The 14416-nt window shown below is 39.7% G+C and overlaps 1 protein-coding gene across 1 annotated transcript in view; it reads right to left on the bottom strand.

Annotated features, from left to right (window-relative positions):
* The window catches only part of LOC127237995 (cadherin-like and PC-esterase domain-containing protein 1), a 78211-nt gene extending 65954 nt beyond the window's left edge, over window positions 1–12257 (bottom strand). The window contains exons 1-3 of the mRNA XM_051206434.1: window positions 12064–12257; window positions 7860–8040; window positions 7593–7785 (exon numbers count right to left, since the gene is read on the bottom strand). Coding sequence (XP_051062391.1) covers window positions 7593–7785; window positions 7860–8040; window positions 12064–12257 — 568 coding nt within the window. The remainder of the gene's footprint in view (window positions 1–7592; window positions 7786–7859; window positions 8041–12063) is intronic.
* Between the last annotated feature and the right edge of the window lie 2159 nt (window positions 12258–14416).

Raw genomic sequence — 14416 nt, 5'->3', positions numbered from 1 at the left:
ATTCCTGTTGCTTTCTAGGTCCCACAAACGCAAAAGCTACATGCTCATTTTCATGTTCTCTTCATTGAAAAAACATCTTTAGGCAACACCATTAACCATCATGTCTAAGTAGGTGGCCTCTATGAAGACCCTGTTCTGTACTCTCTGCTTGAGTTTATACTGTCCATTTACCTATCCAAAGTTTAGGGTACCTGCATCTACTTGTGTCTGAATTCTTCTGGCCTCTCCAAAATGCATCATGCAAAGATGGATGACAAGAGACCTCTGAAATCTTCCTGGCCAAAGAGTAAAGTAATTTCAATCTGGACTTAGATGGCTTATAAAGTACAGGCTATACAGACTACCATTATTACATTTGTGCTATTTTTGTCATAACACCAAATTATCCCATGAGTAGAGTATCAGTGTTCTTCAAAGGATATATAAGAATAAAAAGTGTGGCCGAGAGTGGAGGTATATGCCTGTGATACCAGAAAACTGAAATAGGAGTGTTGGGGTGGTGGTAGCCTAGGTTATATACTAAGTCCTGGGTCAGCCTAAGCTACACATGAGAACCTATTTCAAAAATAAAAATAAGTCACACATATTTTACGACCTAAATTTTAAGAAAAGTTTCATGAGATATCCATTCTTGACGCCTAAAGTGATGTACTTTTTATCTTCACTTATTTCTACAGTCAATACATATTTATCTTTATGTAGAAGGAATGATTTTTAAGTGATAAGCAGAAAGACATAATTTGTGAATTGGGGGAGTTTCTAGACTGTATATATAAACTTTAGGGTATTCTAAGAAAATGAATCTAAACCTCATGTTTACAACCCAGACTATCCCATGAGAACATGCAGGTTGAGGGCTTCCAACTTGGAGAACATTTATACTCTACAGTTAGCCCACAGTGACACCAGCAGCATACCCTTATGCTAGGTCCCATTTTAAAGCTACCTTCCAACAGAGGAACATCATGCTCTCTCTGTGACTAGATCACACAATATTATCTACCATTCCTAGAAACCTACTATGGGCTATTATTCTCAACACATCAATTTGAATATGAGGGAAACGAGGCTCAAGAGATTAAGTAACTTGCTCAAGGTTATATAGGCATTAAGAATGTTAAGACAAACCGAAGGACCACAACTGTGCTTCATCTTAACTCTAAAGCTTACATTTTCTATCACCAGAGTCCATCATTCCTCCATAGAAGCAATTCTGGTTAAGCTCTTTGGACCTGGAGTGGTTGATACTGATTACTAACTAGATAGGATCTAGAATCATCTAGGAGACAAGCCTATGAGTATGCCTGTGGGGGATTAATGTTACTGTATTAAGTGAACTGATGTGGAAAGAGTTGACCACTGTGGGATTCTAGACCCTGTAAGTGGGAAAATGGGGCTGAGCAGCAGCAACATCCATCAGTCTCTGCTTTCTGGTGGCAGCTGCCATGTGAGCAGCTGCTTCAAGCTCCCCCCACCTGACTTCCCCACAACAGACTGTACCTTGTGAGAAGACAAGCCCTTCCTCCCACAGACTGTTTCGGTAGAAGTATTTATCATGGCAACAGGAGAAGGAAGAATTTATCACAACACTTGCAGATAATTTAAATCTCAGCTACCTTATAGATTCATTTTCAATATAAACAGTAAAGAAATTTTGAATAGCCTTTCTACCATGAGGGTTTCACATGAAGATCAGGAGAGTGAGATGCTAAAGAAACATCTGCAGGGGTGCTCCTTTCTATACTAACTTGAGCCACTAATGAAACCTTTCAAATTTAGATAAAATCTGAACACACACACACACACACACACACACACACACACACACACACACGGGTCTGAAATACATATATATGACTATTTTGAAAGTACAAAAAGTACAAGTGAATTTAACTTAAAATATTAAACAAGTTAGGTATGGTAGCTCATTCCTATAACCCCAGCGCTCAGGAGGTTTAAGCAAGAGGATTAGTGGAACACCGAAAAGGAAGAGAAAGAAATGAAGGAATAAAGGAAGCATGGGAGCAAAGGATGAAAGACAGACATGAAACAGAGAAGGAAGTAGTTTTTTTCTTTCTTCTTTACTATAGTTTTTGTATTAATTAGTGATGGCATCTCTTACCCTATAAATTGAGTCATTTACTAGTGGTTCCTAACATCACATTTGGGTAAATTCTTATTCTTTAGAACATGACGTGTCAAGTTCAATGTCAATACAAATGCTAAGCAGTACTTTTCATGTATGTCCTGCAGCCTCTCATAACAATGGCCTCAATGTAGCCCACTGGCATGGGATAGTCCAGCCCATTATGAATAGGTTCTAAAAGAACCAGGATATGGAATTTATTTTGCAATATAAATGCTTCCCTGGTCCTTGATTCTTTGCATTACTTACAGCTGTTTATATAATATTCCTTTTAACATTGATTTTATACATATATGTACACATATACATACATGAATACATACATACATATTACTAGGTGGTTTTGGAAGCTCAAAGGAGTAGCTGTAACATTTGTTCGTTTCTTTCTGAGAGTAAAACTTTTCAGTTGTTTCTCTACATTTTTGGAGGTTTAACAGCAAAGCTAAGCCCACATTATTGTAGCTAAGAAGAAACACCCAACATAGTTCCTATCCTTCTATCTCCATTTCAGTAGTCATACTATAGTCATATTACTATATGCTTTACTGCAATCCATAGAAGTCTATCTGAATGAGGTTTGTTGCAACTTAAAAATCAAATTGTGTCAAACCTAGGTTCCAATTGACAGCTTGATATTGGATCAAGCTATATCCATTTACCCTTCCAGATACATCAGTCAAAAATCTTTTCCAGAAAGGTACAATAATATAAATCTTAGACTGTAGGACTATGAAATACTCATTGCAATTAATCAACTCTATTGTAGCCCAATATAATATGAAAACAAAAGAGTGTGATTGTGTTCCAGTGAAGCTTTATTTGCACAAACAGGCGATGAACCAGATTTAGCCAACCTTGGCAAGTAAGGCCTTCCTTTCCCTTTCCCTTCTTGAATTTCTCCAGAAAGCATTCCATAGAAAACCCTCAAGTAAGAAAACATAGTTGTTATTCAATTCTGTGGCTCTGAGATAAGGTTTGGTCTGCAACACACAGAAATTTGAAAGTATAAGATGCATTTAAAAGTTGAAAAGGGGCTACATAGGTACTGCTCTTTAAAAACACACGGATAATTCTGGTCCATGTCAAAAACTACTCCGAGTCAGAGTCTTTTGGGCCACGATTTACTTAGACTTCAAGCAAGGAGTAGGTATTAAAGCTTTAGAACACATCTACTCTCTTCTAGGTCACTACGCATTGAAGTTCTGACGTCCTAAATAGCACTGGCATGGTAGGAAAGAGAGTAAATGAATAGCACTTTCGCCTTTTCCTTAGAGAAGCACATGTTTTCCTGAATGCAAGGACATGTGCTCTGTATTTCAAAAGCAACGGATTGGAAGGCCATGAAAGTACATTTTTAATCTGTGACATTTTGTAGGCTTAGCTCTAAAAAGACCATTGTCCTTGTGCTGTTCTCAAAACCAGTGTGAAGATGAAATAATGACTATAAACACCTACACTGTTAAATTATAAGCAACACAATGGCACAGCAGCAAGTAGGCTTATGTGTAGTTTCCTTTCTAAAATTAATCCTGAAAATTACTGTTCTGTGAACCCATCGTCTACCCCCTTAGATCAGTGTCCCCAGCATTGCTGCATGTGAGAGGCACACATATATGTTTTCAGCATTTACAATTTGGGCCCTCTTCCAGAACTATGAATGAGATAAAATGTTGGCAGGACTTTCATTTGCCTCTTCTCAAATGAGGCTAGAGAAAGTGATTAAATCCATTTCACATGCTACTTAGAAGTAAATATTACAACTGCCCTTAGCAGAGACCCAGAGCAGAAATAACTTACACACACAAGAATATAAAAGAACCCATATTCTTTCCCAATGGAGTCATCAACCTCTTTTATGCCCCTAGCATGGAATTAACCCCCAGGGAAGGAGGATTCATAATGGTCATATCATAATTTAGGAACTGAAATTGCCAACTTTTCCTTTCAAGTGGTATATATTAAGAAATAGAATTTAAACCCCCAAACACACAAAGTACAAAACCCAGGGGATGGAGAGATGACTCAGTGGCTGAGTGAAAGCTGCATCCTAAAGGATGGGGGTTCTATTCCCAGTACACACATGTGGTTCACAACTGTCTGCAACTCTAGTTCTAGGGGATAGGACGTATCTTCTGGCCTATGAGGGCAACATTCATGCAAGTGGCACACAGACACATATACAGGCAAAACTAAAAAAAAAAAAAAACAAGCAAACAAAACAAAACTGAAGTTACTCTACCAGGACAGATTACATTAAGAGTGGGATGCTACCTGTCTGGCCCATGAACCTTTTTATGTATTTTTTTCTAACCTGTATTATTTTTATCATCCCACAAAGGCTTTTAAAAATGGCACAAAAAGAGTGGTCAGAAGAGTGATTGGGGTAAAGTCAGGACAAGAGAGGAAGAGCAGGAAAAAAATAAGTTTTTTTTTTTAAAGGAAAATGGGCCTCATACTTACTTTCCTTTGTCCATGAATGCATTTCTTCAATGCATCAACCCTGCCTCTGTGCCTTCTGCAGCATGGGTGGGGGAGTATCTATTTTGATTTTAATGTCATACTTTCAGATTGTAAATTAGTACCAGGTAGAAAGTGCAATGACAAAATAAAAGGACAGGGCTCGGGTCCTTGAGAGCAGTTTCCACTTCCAAGCTACAGCCTGGGGGCAGAAGTTCACACACATCAATGTAGCTTCCTTCTCTGCTCACACACAGGAGGTAAAATAACATAACGAGGCAGTAAACCATGCTCCAGCAAAGGAAACACAAGAATTCTAATCTGCAAAAGTATCTCTGTAGTACGTAGCATGAACACTTCAAGCATAGCTTTTAGGTTAAAATGGTGGTCCTATAAAATAAGCTGTGATTTCTCTTTTAATTCCATATATTACATATGTTAGATTAGAATTACAGGGCTGTTTTATTTCCAGTGTTCTCTGCACAGTGCTGCATGCTGAAAAAATTAAAAACCAAATCTATAAACCAAAATCAATTTCCCTACTTCACATCTTGTGAAATTGATCCTATTGCTGCAGGCAATAGATAACAGAGTAAAAGAGTGTTAAATTTGAGCTGGGAAGATGTTTTTAAAGCTGGGGGGATATGGGAAAGGGGCCTGAGTCATCATCTACATGACAAATGTTGGTGACATTACACAGTTACTGCTGGTCATGGGCCCAGCAGCTCGTGGGGCTGCCAGATTCTATTACTTCAATCTGCCTTTGCACTTTCATACTACTTGGAAGCTGCGAAGTAATCCTCCCCAGTTTGTGTCAAACTGACCCACAGATATCAAGAGAAAGAGGCGATGCAACCCATCTGTTTTGCAGCTGGAGAAATTTTTAAATTGAATTGAAGGTGAAAGGCACAGATAATCCACTTTGTATCCACACTAAGTCAGGGGTAGCATCAAGACGTGGTGGGGCATAGGGACTTTAGACCACAATAGCATGTCACCAGGCACACTTGAATGCTGGTCACACAGCAAGCAGGGGGGGTAATGCAACCACCCCACTCAGTGTGGGACAAGAGAGATGCTAAACATTTTCCACATTTCCTTTATCCAATTCCTATCCCAAAAAGGTTTTGATGACAACATTTCCAAATGCTCTGCAACTTTGGCTTGCTCCTTTTTCATAGATCCAAACCCAACAAAACTCAAAGAAGCTCACCAACTTTGTTCTCAGTTCTTATCAGCATTCCAGGGCTTATGGTTTTCTTATTTGTAGGCAGAGGGCCACTGGTTTAGATTTCTAAGCCACTCCTCCAGGACAGAGACCAGTATGCTGCATTCACAGAGGCCTGCCTTACAAACGACACTCAACACCTTCTCATCAAATGATTTTCATGGATTCTGTTCCCTGAAAGCTTCCACCAGCCAAGTGTGAAGGGTGATCAAGGCCAAGAATCATCTATTGTTCTCAGAATCATCTTTCCAATTTTCTTTCACACACCCCCCATAGGCCAGCAAAGGGAAACCACACTGAATGAGAAGCAAACTCCTTACCTTGCTGCAAGAGTATCAGGCCACCAGAAGCTTACTATTTGCTCTCAAAAAAAAAAAAAAAAAAAACTACCATTGAAAAATGTAATTAATTCAAATAGTTTGTTTTCCATTTCTTATGGGGAAAAAAAAAAAAGGAAAACCTTTCCACATTTGGAGTACCACTTCCACAAATTCTTTGAAAAATTTTTTAGTTCTTACATGTTCATTGAAAGTGAACAGTTTTGTGTTGTCATTATTTCATGAATGATGTCCAATGCATAATAATGATGTGTGTTATATTTATGGTGAAATGGGTATTATACATGATGTAAAAGGGATTATTAGCAAAGACTATAATATTTCATAAGAGGGGTTTGGGTATCTGCAGGGAGTCCTGGAACCAATCCTCTGTGGACATTGAGGGATGGTAATAATATTGTGTCATAGTAAAAAATAAAATGTGACTAGCCTAGGCTGAATGCATAGTCTGCATCAGCATTATCTCCCAAGAGTTCCATGTAGGATTAATGAGCCACAAAAGACTAAGGCAGTGGAGGAACAGAGAAGAAAAACACAGGAAGTGGGAGTGGGAGCACAGGAAGTGGGAGTGGGAACACAGGAAGTGGGAGTGGGAGCACAGGAAGTGGGAGTGGGAGCACAGGAAGTGGGAGTGGGAACACAGGAAGTGGGAGTGGGAACACAGGAAGTGGGAGTGGGACCAGGGCTTCCCTCCATCCTTTCCTCACATCATTATGGTCCATTTCTTCCCAGAAAGACTCAAGTTTCCTTTCTTGGAATGTGAAGAGAATTTGTTTTTCTCTTTTTAGTCAGGCAGTGACAGAGAGTGTTGAATGAGGTCATGAATACAGAGTATAGCGTGGGACCTGCCCTGTTGGAGAGGTAGTAGCTGTTACTCACAGCCTTCCTCATGTACTCAATTTTCTTTCAAATAATTTAGTTAACTTTGTCTCTTATTTTCTCTTCAAATGATAGAAATGAAAATACTTGATGACTAATGGCATGTATAATAAATGCCCTTACCACCTTCATATTTAGAACCATCTGTGAATCTCATTTCAACTGGCTTTGCAAAGCAATTTCCAGCACATTCTACTTGCAATCAAATGAAGTGGCAATTTCCTTAAAATATGGAATAGTTTGGTGCTAGGCAGCATATGTACTCACACACATAAACATAAACATTTTTAATGTAGCATTTAAACATGAACTATGTGACTCCAAAATGCTACCGAAATACAAACAGAATAATGTCAAGAATAAAGAGATCCAACTTAAAAAAAAAAAAACTGAGAAAGGTAATGAAAAGAAACAAGGAAGCTAAGTGTGTACAATATGAGATACTTGATTGCAGATAAAATTCTGTTTTGTGAAACAGTTTGAGAGAAAGAAATTTAGCAGCATAGTCTAGAATCTGTTCATATGTGGGGTAAGGGTTACTTACTATTCTGAACTTGGTCCAACAGCTTCAGACCTAGGCCAGCACCAAGTCTTTCTTCAGCAATGACAACACTATAGCCATGCTGATCAAGAAGGTGCTGGAGGGTCTGAAGCTCTGCTCTGCTGTGTGAAGGGGACCTGAAAAGGATGGCCCTTCTGCTGCGACCGCCAAAGTGTGCCTCAATCAACTCTTCAATCTAAGAAAAAAGAAGACATAAAAACTCAAGGTGAAAACATAGTCCATTCCCATTGAAGGGCATCATCAACATACACCAAGGACATTCAGAAAGTTATCCTTCCCATTTCTTCTGGGAATGAAACACAGCAACTCTCCATTCACCCACAAGGGCATTGAAAATCTCAGGCAAGTGCTGAAGGTCAGCTGAGTGGCTCTCACTGTTATGGTGAGATGAACATTTAAAAACACAGAGCTCCTTGGGGAAAACTGGTGCCTGGAAAGACAGGGTAGCTGAAAACAGAAATTAACAGTAATGACTGTCATCAGAGGAGTCCCAACTACTCTATCTTCTAATCAGATTTAGACAAACATGATATAGCACAAGAACTTGGAGAGGACAGGACACTGTTAAAAAAGACTCTGAGCTAAAAGGCTGTCAGTGCTCTCTGTAACGGTGAATGTTGATTGCCAACCTGACATGATCTAGAATCCCATGGCACACACCTTTGGGCATGTTTGACTTAGCTGAGGTGGGAAGCCTTGCCCCAATGATATGAGCATCATTCCATCAGCTCTGAGTTTTGAATTGTGTATAATAAGGAAGCAAGTTGAGCATCAGCATTCACTTCTCTCTGTGTCATAGAGCTATACACAATACGACCAGCTCTTTCATGCCCCTTCCCCCCCCCCACCTCCCCATCCTGTTGCCATGCCTTCCTAACAATGATGGACTGTACCTCCAAACTGTAACAAGTTGACATTTTTCCTTGGCGCACCTGGAAGAGTCTTAAGTGTTTGCCAACAAGAGCTGCTGAGACTTAATAATTCAGAGTTCTTCCCACAGTAGTTTATTGCTGCCCCAATTGCATGTTCTTCTTTCTCACTACAGTGCTTAGGTTATTCCATGAATAAAGGGAGTTTTTGGATACACAGGTAGGAAAGTGGCAGAAATTTAAATTAATTTACAATATCTTAGTGGTAGATACTGAGTATCTTTCTGAGACTCCAAAGGAAACCTTGATAAAATGAACTTGGCTCATTGTTGGAGATGATGAGATTGGACAATGGTCAGGTAAGAGATATAAGAAGGCAAAGAGGAGAAGGCAAAGGGGGTGCTGGAAAGGAGGGGAAATCACTCTGAATAGCTATCCATGAGCTTGTCCAGTTAGCCGGTCGGAAGCATAAGATGCCCATGATTTTAAGTGTTTAATTTCCTTAACCACTGTTTCCATTAGCAAATTAGGTTGATTTCACTTATTTTTTCAAAAGATTTTATTTATTTTGTGTATGTATATGTGTGACTATGTGCAGTTATGTGTGGTACCTGTGGAGGTCAGGAAAGAGTATCAGGTCTCCTGAATCTGGAGATTCGGGGGGGGGTTGAGAGCCACCTGACATGAGTGCTGAGACCCAAACTATAGTCTTCTGGAAAAGAACAATTGCTGTTAACCACTGAGGCATCTCTCCAGTTCCCAAATCCACTTCTTTGTCTCATACCACAAGTCTGTAAGGAGCTGCTTTCTTGATGGGAGATGCCATTATGTATATATGTTTCTCATACTGGTTAATGAATAAAGCACTGTTGGCCAATAGGAAAGCAAGATAGGAGGGACTAGGAGACAAGGAGGAAGAGGAAGTAGGAAGGAGGAGTCAAGATGGAGAGTCTGGAGAGACTAGAACCACCAGCCTCCTCTTGCTGGTAAGACCACGTGGAAATACATAGAAATGAGTTAATAATTAAGACAGAGCTAGCCCATAAGAAACTAACACCTGGCCAATAACATTGTATCAAATACAGAGTCTCTGTGTATTATTTGGGGCTGGCACGGCAGCGGGATAAGACCAGCGGCAGCAGGCGGAAAAACCCATACTCCTTACAGCTTTCTATTGCTGGTTGTATAACCCAAGTATTTCCACACCCGGTTTCCAGCTTGTTCTTTATCACTTGCTCAATATATACCCTAGAAAGGCCTCCTGTCTATAAGGTTTTTATCATCTCATCCATCCATCCATCCATCATCCATCCAACCATCCATCCATCCATCCATCCATCCAACTCCAAACCATCCCAAAACATCCAGTCACTATCTATGTTAGAAATGTTTAATTGTGTTACATATTTCCATCAGTATCTTTAGTGCTTTCACTGGTATGATGAAACACCATAAGCAAAGCAACTTTGGGAGCAAGCAGTTTATTCGGCTTACACTTTCATATCACTGTTTGTCATCAACAGAATTCAGAACAGGAAGTCCAATAGGGAAGGAACCTAGAGTCCGATGCAGTGGCCATGGAGGAGTACTGCATACTGGGTTATTCCTTATGGCTTGCTCAGCTTGACTTGTTATAGGACCCAGGACTGCAAGCCCAGAGGATGGTACCATTCACAATAGGCTGAGGTATCATCCCACATCAATCACTAACTAAGAAAATGCCCTATAGCCTAGTCTTATGGGAGTCATTTCTTAGTTGAGGATTCCCTCCTCAAAGATGACTATAGTTTGTATCAAATTGACATAATTGACAAGTACAGCACAATCAGTGTTTATGAAGGATTTTATATTTCTCTGCCATGTCAGCTCCTTCTGGACCTCGCTCACCCTGTTGGTTTATCTCTAATGTCTATCACAGAACACTGTGCATGGCGTATACTTAGTAAGTGTGGATACTCAAATCAATGGACTGTAGTGCAGAATCAAAATATTCAATGATATCTATGGAAAGAAGAAATATACTTAGCTGGGCATGATGACACCTATCCAATTGCAGCTCACAGGAGGTTGAAGCAAGATGATAAAGAGTTCAAGATTAGCCAAAGTGCACAATGAGGCAGTTCAAGAAAGGAAAGAAGAAAATAAGGACAAGACTTGGAGGGAGTGGGGTTACGATGGTCAAGGGAGGAGGAGAAGGAGACACTGATGACTTAGCTGCAAACTCTTGCTCTCTGCAAATGTATGGTCCAATCCTAGTGAAAACCAGAATACAAATGTGTCACCTAGTCTTTCTAGCACTATCTTTGACGATATCTTTCTTCTGGGAGTGCTACAAGGGTGAAAGAGTCAAGAGTTGCAAAGTACTTAAAGCCATGCTTTCCATATAGCAGGTATTGTCTCTGTGTTTTTAAAATAATGCTGTATTGTAAAGAACAAGGAGCCAAGAAATGTTCCGCATTTGAGCTATGTGCAAGTGTGATGAGTGTCACCCGAAGCAACAGAACATAATCAACTTCTATGCATGGTACTTAGGGAAAAACATACTTAAGCAGTGCTTCCTCCATTGCTAAAAATACTGTGTTTTGTGGATAAAGAAATTGTCTTAGTTTGCTTTAATGTAATGTAATGTAATGTAATTAATGGAATAAAACACTGACCAAAACCAGCTGGATGAAGAAAGGACTTGGATCAGAGATTACAGTCCATCACTGACTACAAGCCATAGCAGACACTCAAGGTAGGAACCTAGAGGCAAACAACAGAAACCAGGAAGGGACACCGAACCACCCAACTAGGGTTGGTACCCACAGTGACTGCACTTTGCATAGCAACCATTAATAAAGAAAATACCCCCACTAACTTGTTTACAAGCCAGTCTCAAATTTACCTCTTCCCAAATAACTCTATTCTGTGTCAGACTGACAAAAACTAACCAGCACACTATTTACACTCCAAGAATTTATCTGCAAACTGGGACATGATTCCTGAGAAAATGTAATTGAATGATAAACTCATAAGAAGTGTCTGCAACTGAGCACAGGCTGTGACTTTTGGTAGATTTGGGATTATAGGGACTGTGTGGCCCTTGCCAGGCCAAAATAAACAAACGGGCCTCTGGCTGGAAGGGGAAGACAGATAATTCCAAATATATCAGTGACACTCAAATGAAATACAAGGATCCAGAATTTCCCTTCTTGCACTATTTTTTCCCTAACCACAGGATGCTTCCTGCTGTTTCAGCTGCCTGAAGGACCGCAGGGATTGGACCTGAGCAGAGAGTATTTTAAACTCCAGTCATTTTCGGCTTGAAAGCTACCACTCCGCTTTTTTCACTCAACCAATAGCGACTGAAGCTGTGTAACTTCTACCAGCACATTTGGTTATTGGACACATTTTAAATAGTGTAGTTCTGCTGGCTGTGTTTTTATTATAACCCCCATAACTTGACCTGAAATTCTAATTCACTTCTGAGACTCTAGCAAATGAAGGAAATGAGATTGTCAGTAAAACAGTATCCTGTAGTATAAACTGTTCTTGTCCTTGTAATATTTATAACACACTGTATCAGCAGTATGGCCCAATACCAAAGGGCAGGGACAGTTTTAGCTAGTTCAATGACAGGTGCAAATACTACGTAAGTGAAACAGACACTGTGCAAACTATTAGTCAACTGCACCAACAAATGCAGGGTTATCAAGTGTGAGAAGCAGACTTTGGGAAGTAGAGCTTGTGATGACATCTTCCGTTTCAAAGGCATATCTTTGGCGGGATCATACATCTAGCCACTGTTGTCCGCTACATCTCACCTCCAAGCTCACAACCCTGCTGTCCAGAATTATTTGCCTGTCTTTCTTACTGAGAGATTTGCAAAGGTCTTCCTCAGAAATCACTTTGTTAGACTATCTGAGTGCCTTTTTATAGATGAGCACATTATTTTATTTTTACTGGAGAGACTTCAGAATCTGAAATCTTTATATCACCTTAGGTAAAGCGAAGGTGGGTTATTGTAATAAAGTACTAAGTACTAGGAGTGCTCGATGGAGCAGGGAGATAGATTGAGCATCAAAAGCATGGATTTGGATTCAGGCTCTGCTATTTGCTTTTTTTTTTTTTTTTTTTTTTTTTTTTTTTTAGAGTCTGTCCACATCCAAGAGTTCTCATGTGTATAGCTGAAAGAACAAACCCTACCTCATGAGCTTATATTGGAAAGAAAATGAAGTTTTGATATGGACATGTCCAATAACACAATGTTTTAACACTACATGATGCTAAAACATACATAAATTTAAATTATAACATTGTATTGTAGCTGTTCATTTATATTAGGAATTCTAAATGTTGATAAAGTTTGGTCTGTGTCATAAAAAGCATGTAGGCTTGTTAGGTTTTCTTTCAGAAGGGTCATCATCTTTTTTATTCAAATAGAAGTGTACTTTTATTAAATTGTTATGTGCACTTTCTCTTTTATATTGAAAAAAATTTCATAGAATGTATTCTGATTATAGATTCCCTTCCCCAACTCCTCCCAGTTCCTCCTCACCTTCCCACACAGCACCCAAACCCCGTGCCCTTTCTTTCTTGTTTATGTGTATGCGTGTTTCCTTGCATGTATGTGTGTGTGCCACATGTGTACCTGGCATCTGTGGATGCCAGAAAGGGGCATTAAAAACCCTGGAACCAGAACTGCGGGTGTTTTTTGAGCTGCCATTTGTGTGTTTGGAACAGAACCCAGGACTTCTCTAAGACTAGCCTGTGCTCCTAACTATTGCAGTCTGGCCCCCGAACATTGGTGTTGAAAATAACTGTGCCCTATTGAAACCGAAGGAACAGAAGTACCCCCCCCCCACTATTTCTACCTTCGATGTTTCTTTTCTAGAAGGAACTTCTTTCATTTCCTTCCGCCCTCTCCTTTGCTCTCTTCTTTCTTTACAAATCATTTTATGAATTTTTATATTTTTCTATTCTTTGAAATTGTCTTACATGTATATGATGTATTTTGATCATACCCATCCCTTTACCATGCTCCAACTTCTTCCAGACCTCCTCCACATCCTCCTCCTCACAACTTCATATCCTCTTTTTTTTTTTTTTTTTTGTTTTTGTTTTTTTTTTTTTTTTTTGTTTTGTTTTGTTTTCTTTATAACCCTGAGAGTGAAATTTAGGTCTACAAGTACAGAGCTGCCCTGTGGAGCATAGACAGTCTACTAGAGACCATACCCTTTGACTTTCCCTCCCCATTACTCATCAACTCCCAGTTCTTCTCAGGTAGGATGAGGCTTCATGAACCCCCTCCCCCCATCCATGCTTGATCTTGTTCAGGAAGCCACAGCTGCTGGCAGGAGGTAACAGCCATGTTTATATCCAGAAGATCTTATTTTGCAATAGTCCTCCCTGATCATAGTCCCATACAATCTTCCCAAGCCCTTGTCTACAGTGTTCTCTGAGACTCGCCAGGAAGAAAGGATAAGCTGTCCTGCTTGGGGCTGAGCATGCCACAGTCTTTGTTTCCTGCACTTGCACTGGTTTATGAGGCTGTCTGTTAACCATCATGTATTGCAATAAGAAGTCTCTATGAGGGCTGAGAGCTATATGGATACAACCTGTGGATATAAGGATAAATATTTAGAAAGTAGTTTGATATCATGATCATTTAGCAGAATAATGGCAGTAGGTTGTCCCCCTAGCGGCAAAGGACCATTATGAGCGCAAAGGGTCATTATTTATAATATACACCAATTGTTTGTGTGTTTGTTTACTTATTATGTTCACTACCTGTCTCCCTACACCAGAAGAGAAATAGGTTTCTGTCTGGCAAGTTCTCTTGTTTTCCCCAGTTAAGGGCAATATTTGGCACAGAAGATGCAATCACAAATATGTTTTGAATGGATGCATGTAAACATCTTTTACTTTAATATGTTGGCAATGGAAAGTAGTTAA

This window comes from Phodopus roborovskii, unplaced genomic scaffold (genome assembly GCF_943737965.1).
Source record: "Phodopus roborovskii unplaced genomic scaffold, PHOROB, whole genome shotgun sequence".
NCBI classification, from domain to species: domain Eukaryota; kingdom Metazoa; phylum Chordata; class Mammalia; order Rodentia; family Cricetidae; genus Phodopus; species Phodopus roborovskii.
Note: the sequence above shows the minus strand (reverse complement) of the source record. Positions and strands in the feature narration are given on the sequence as shown.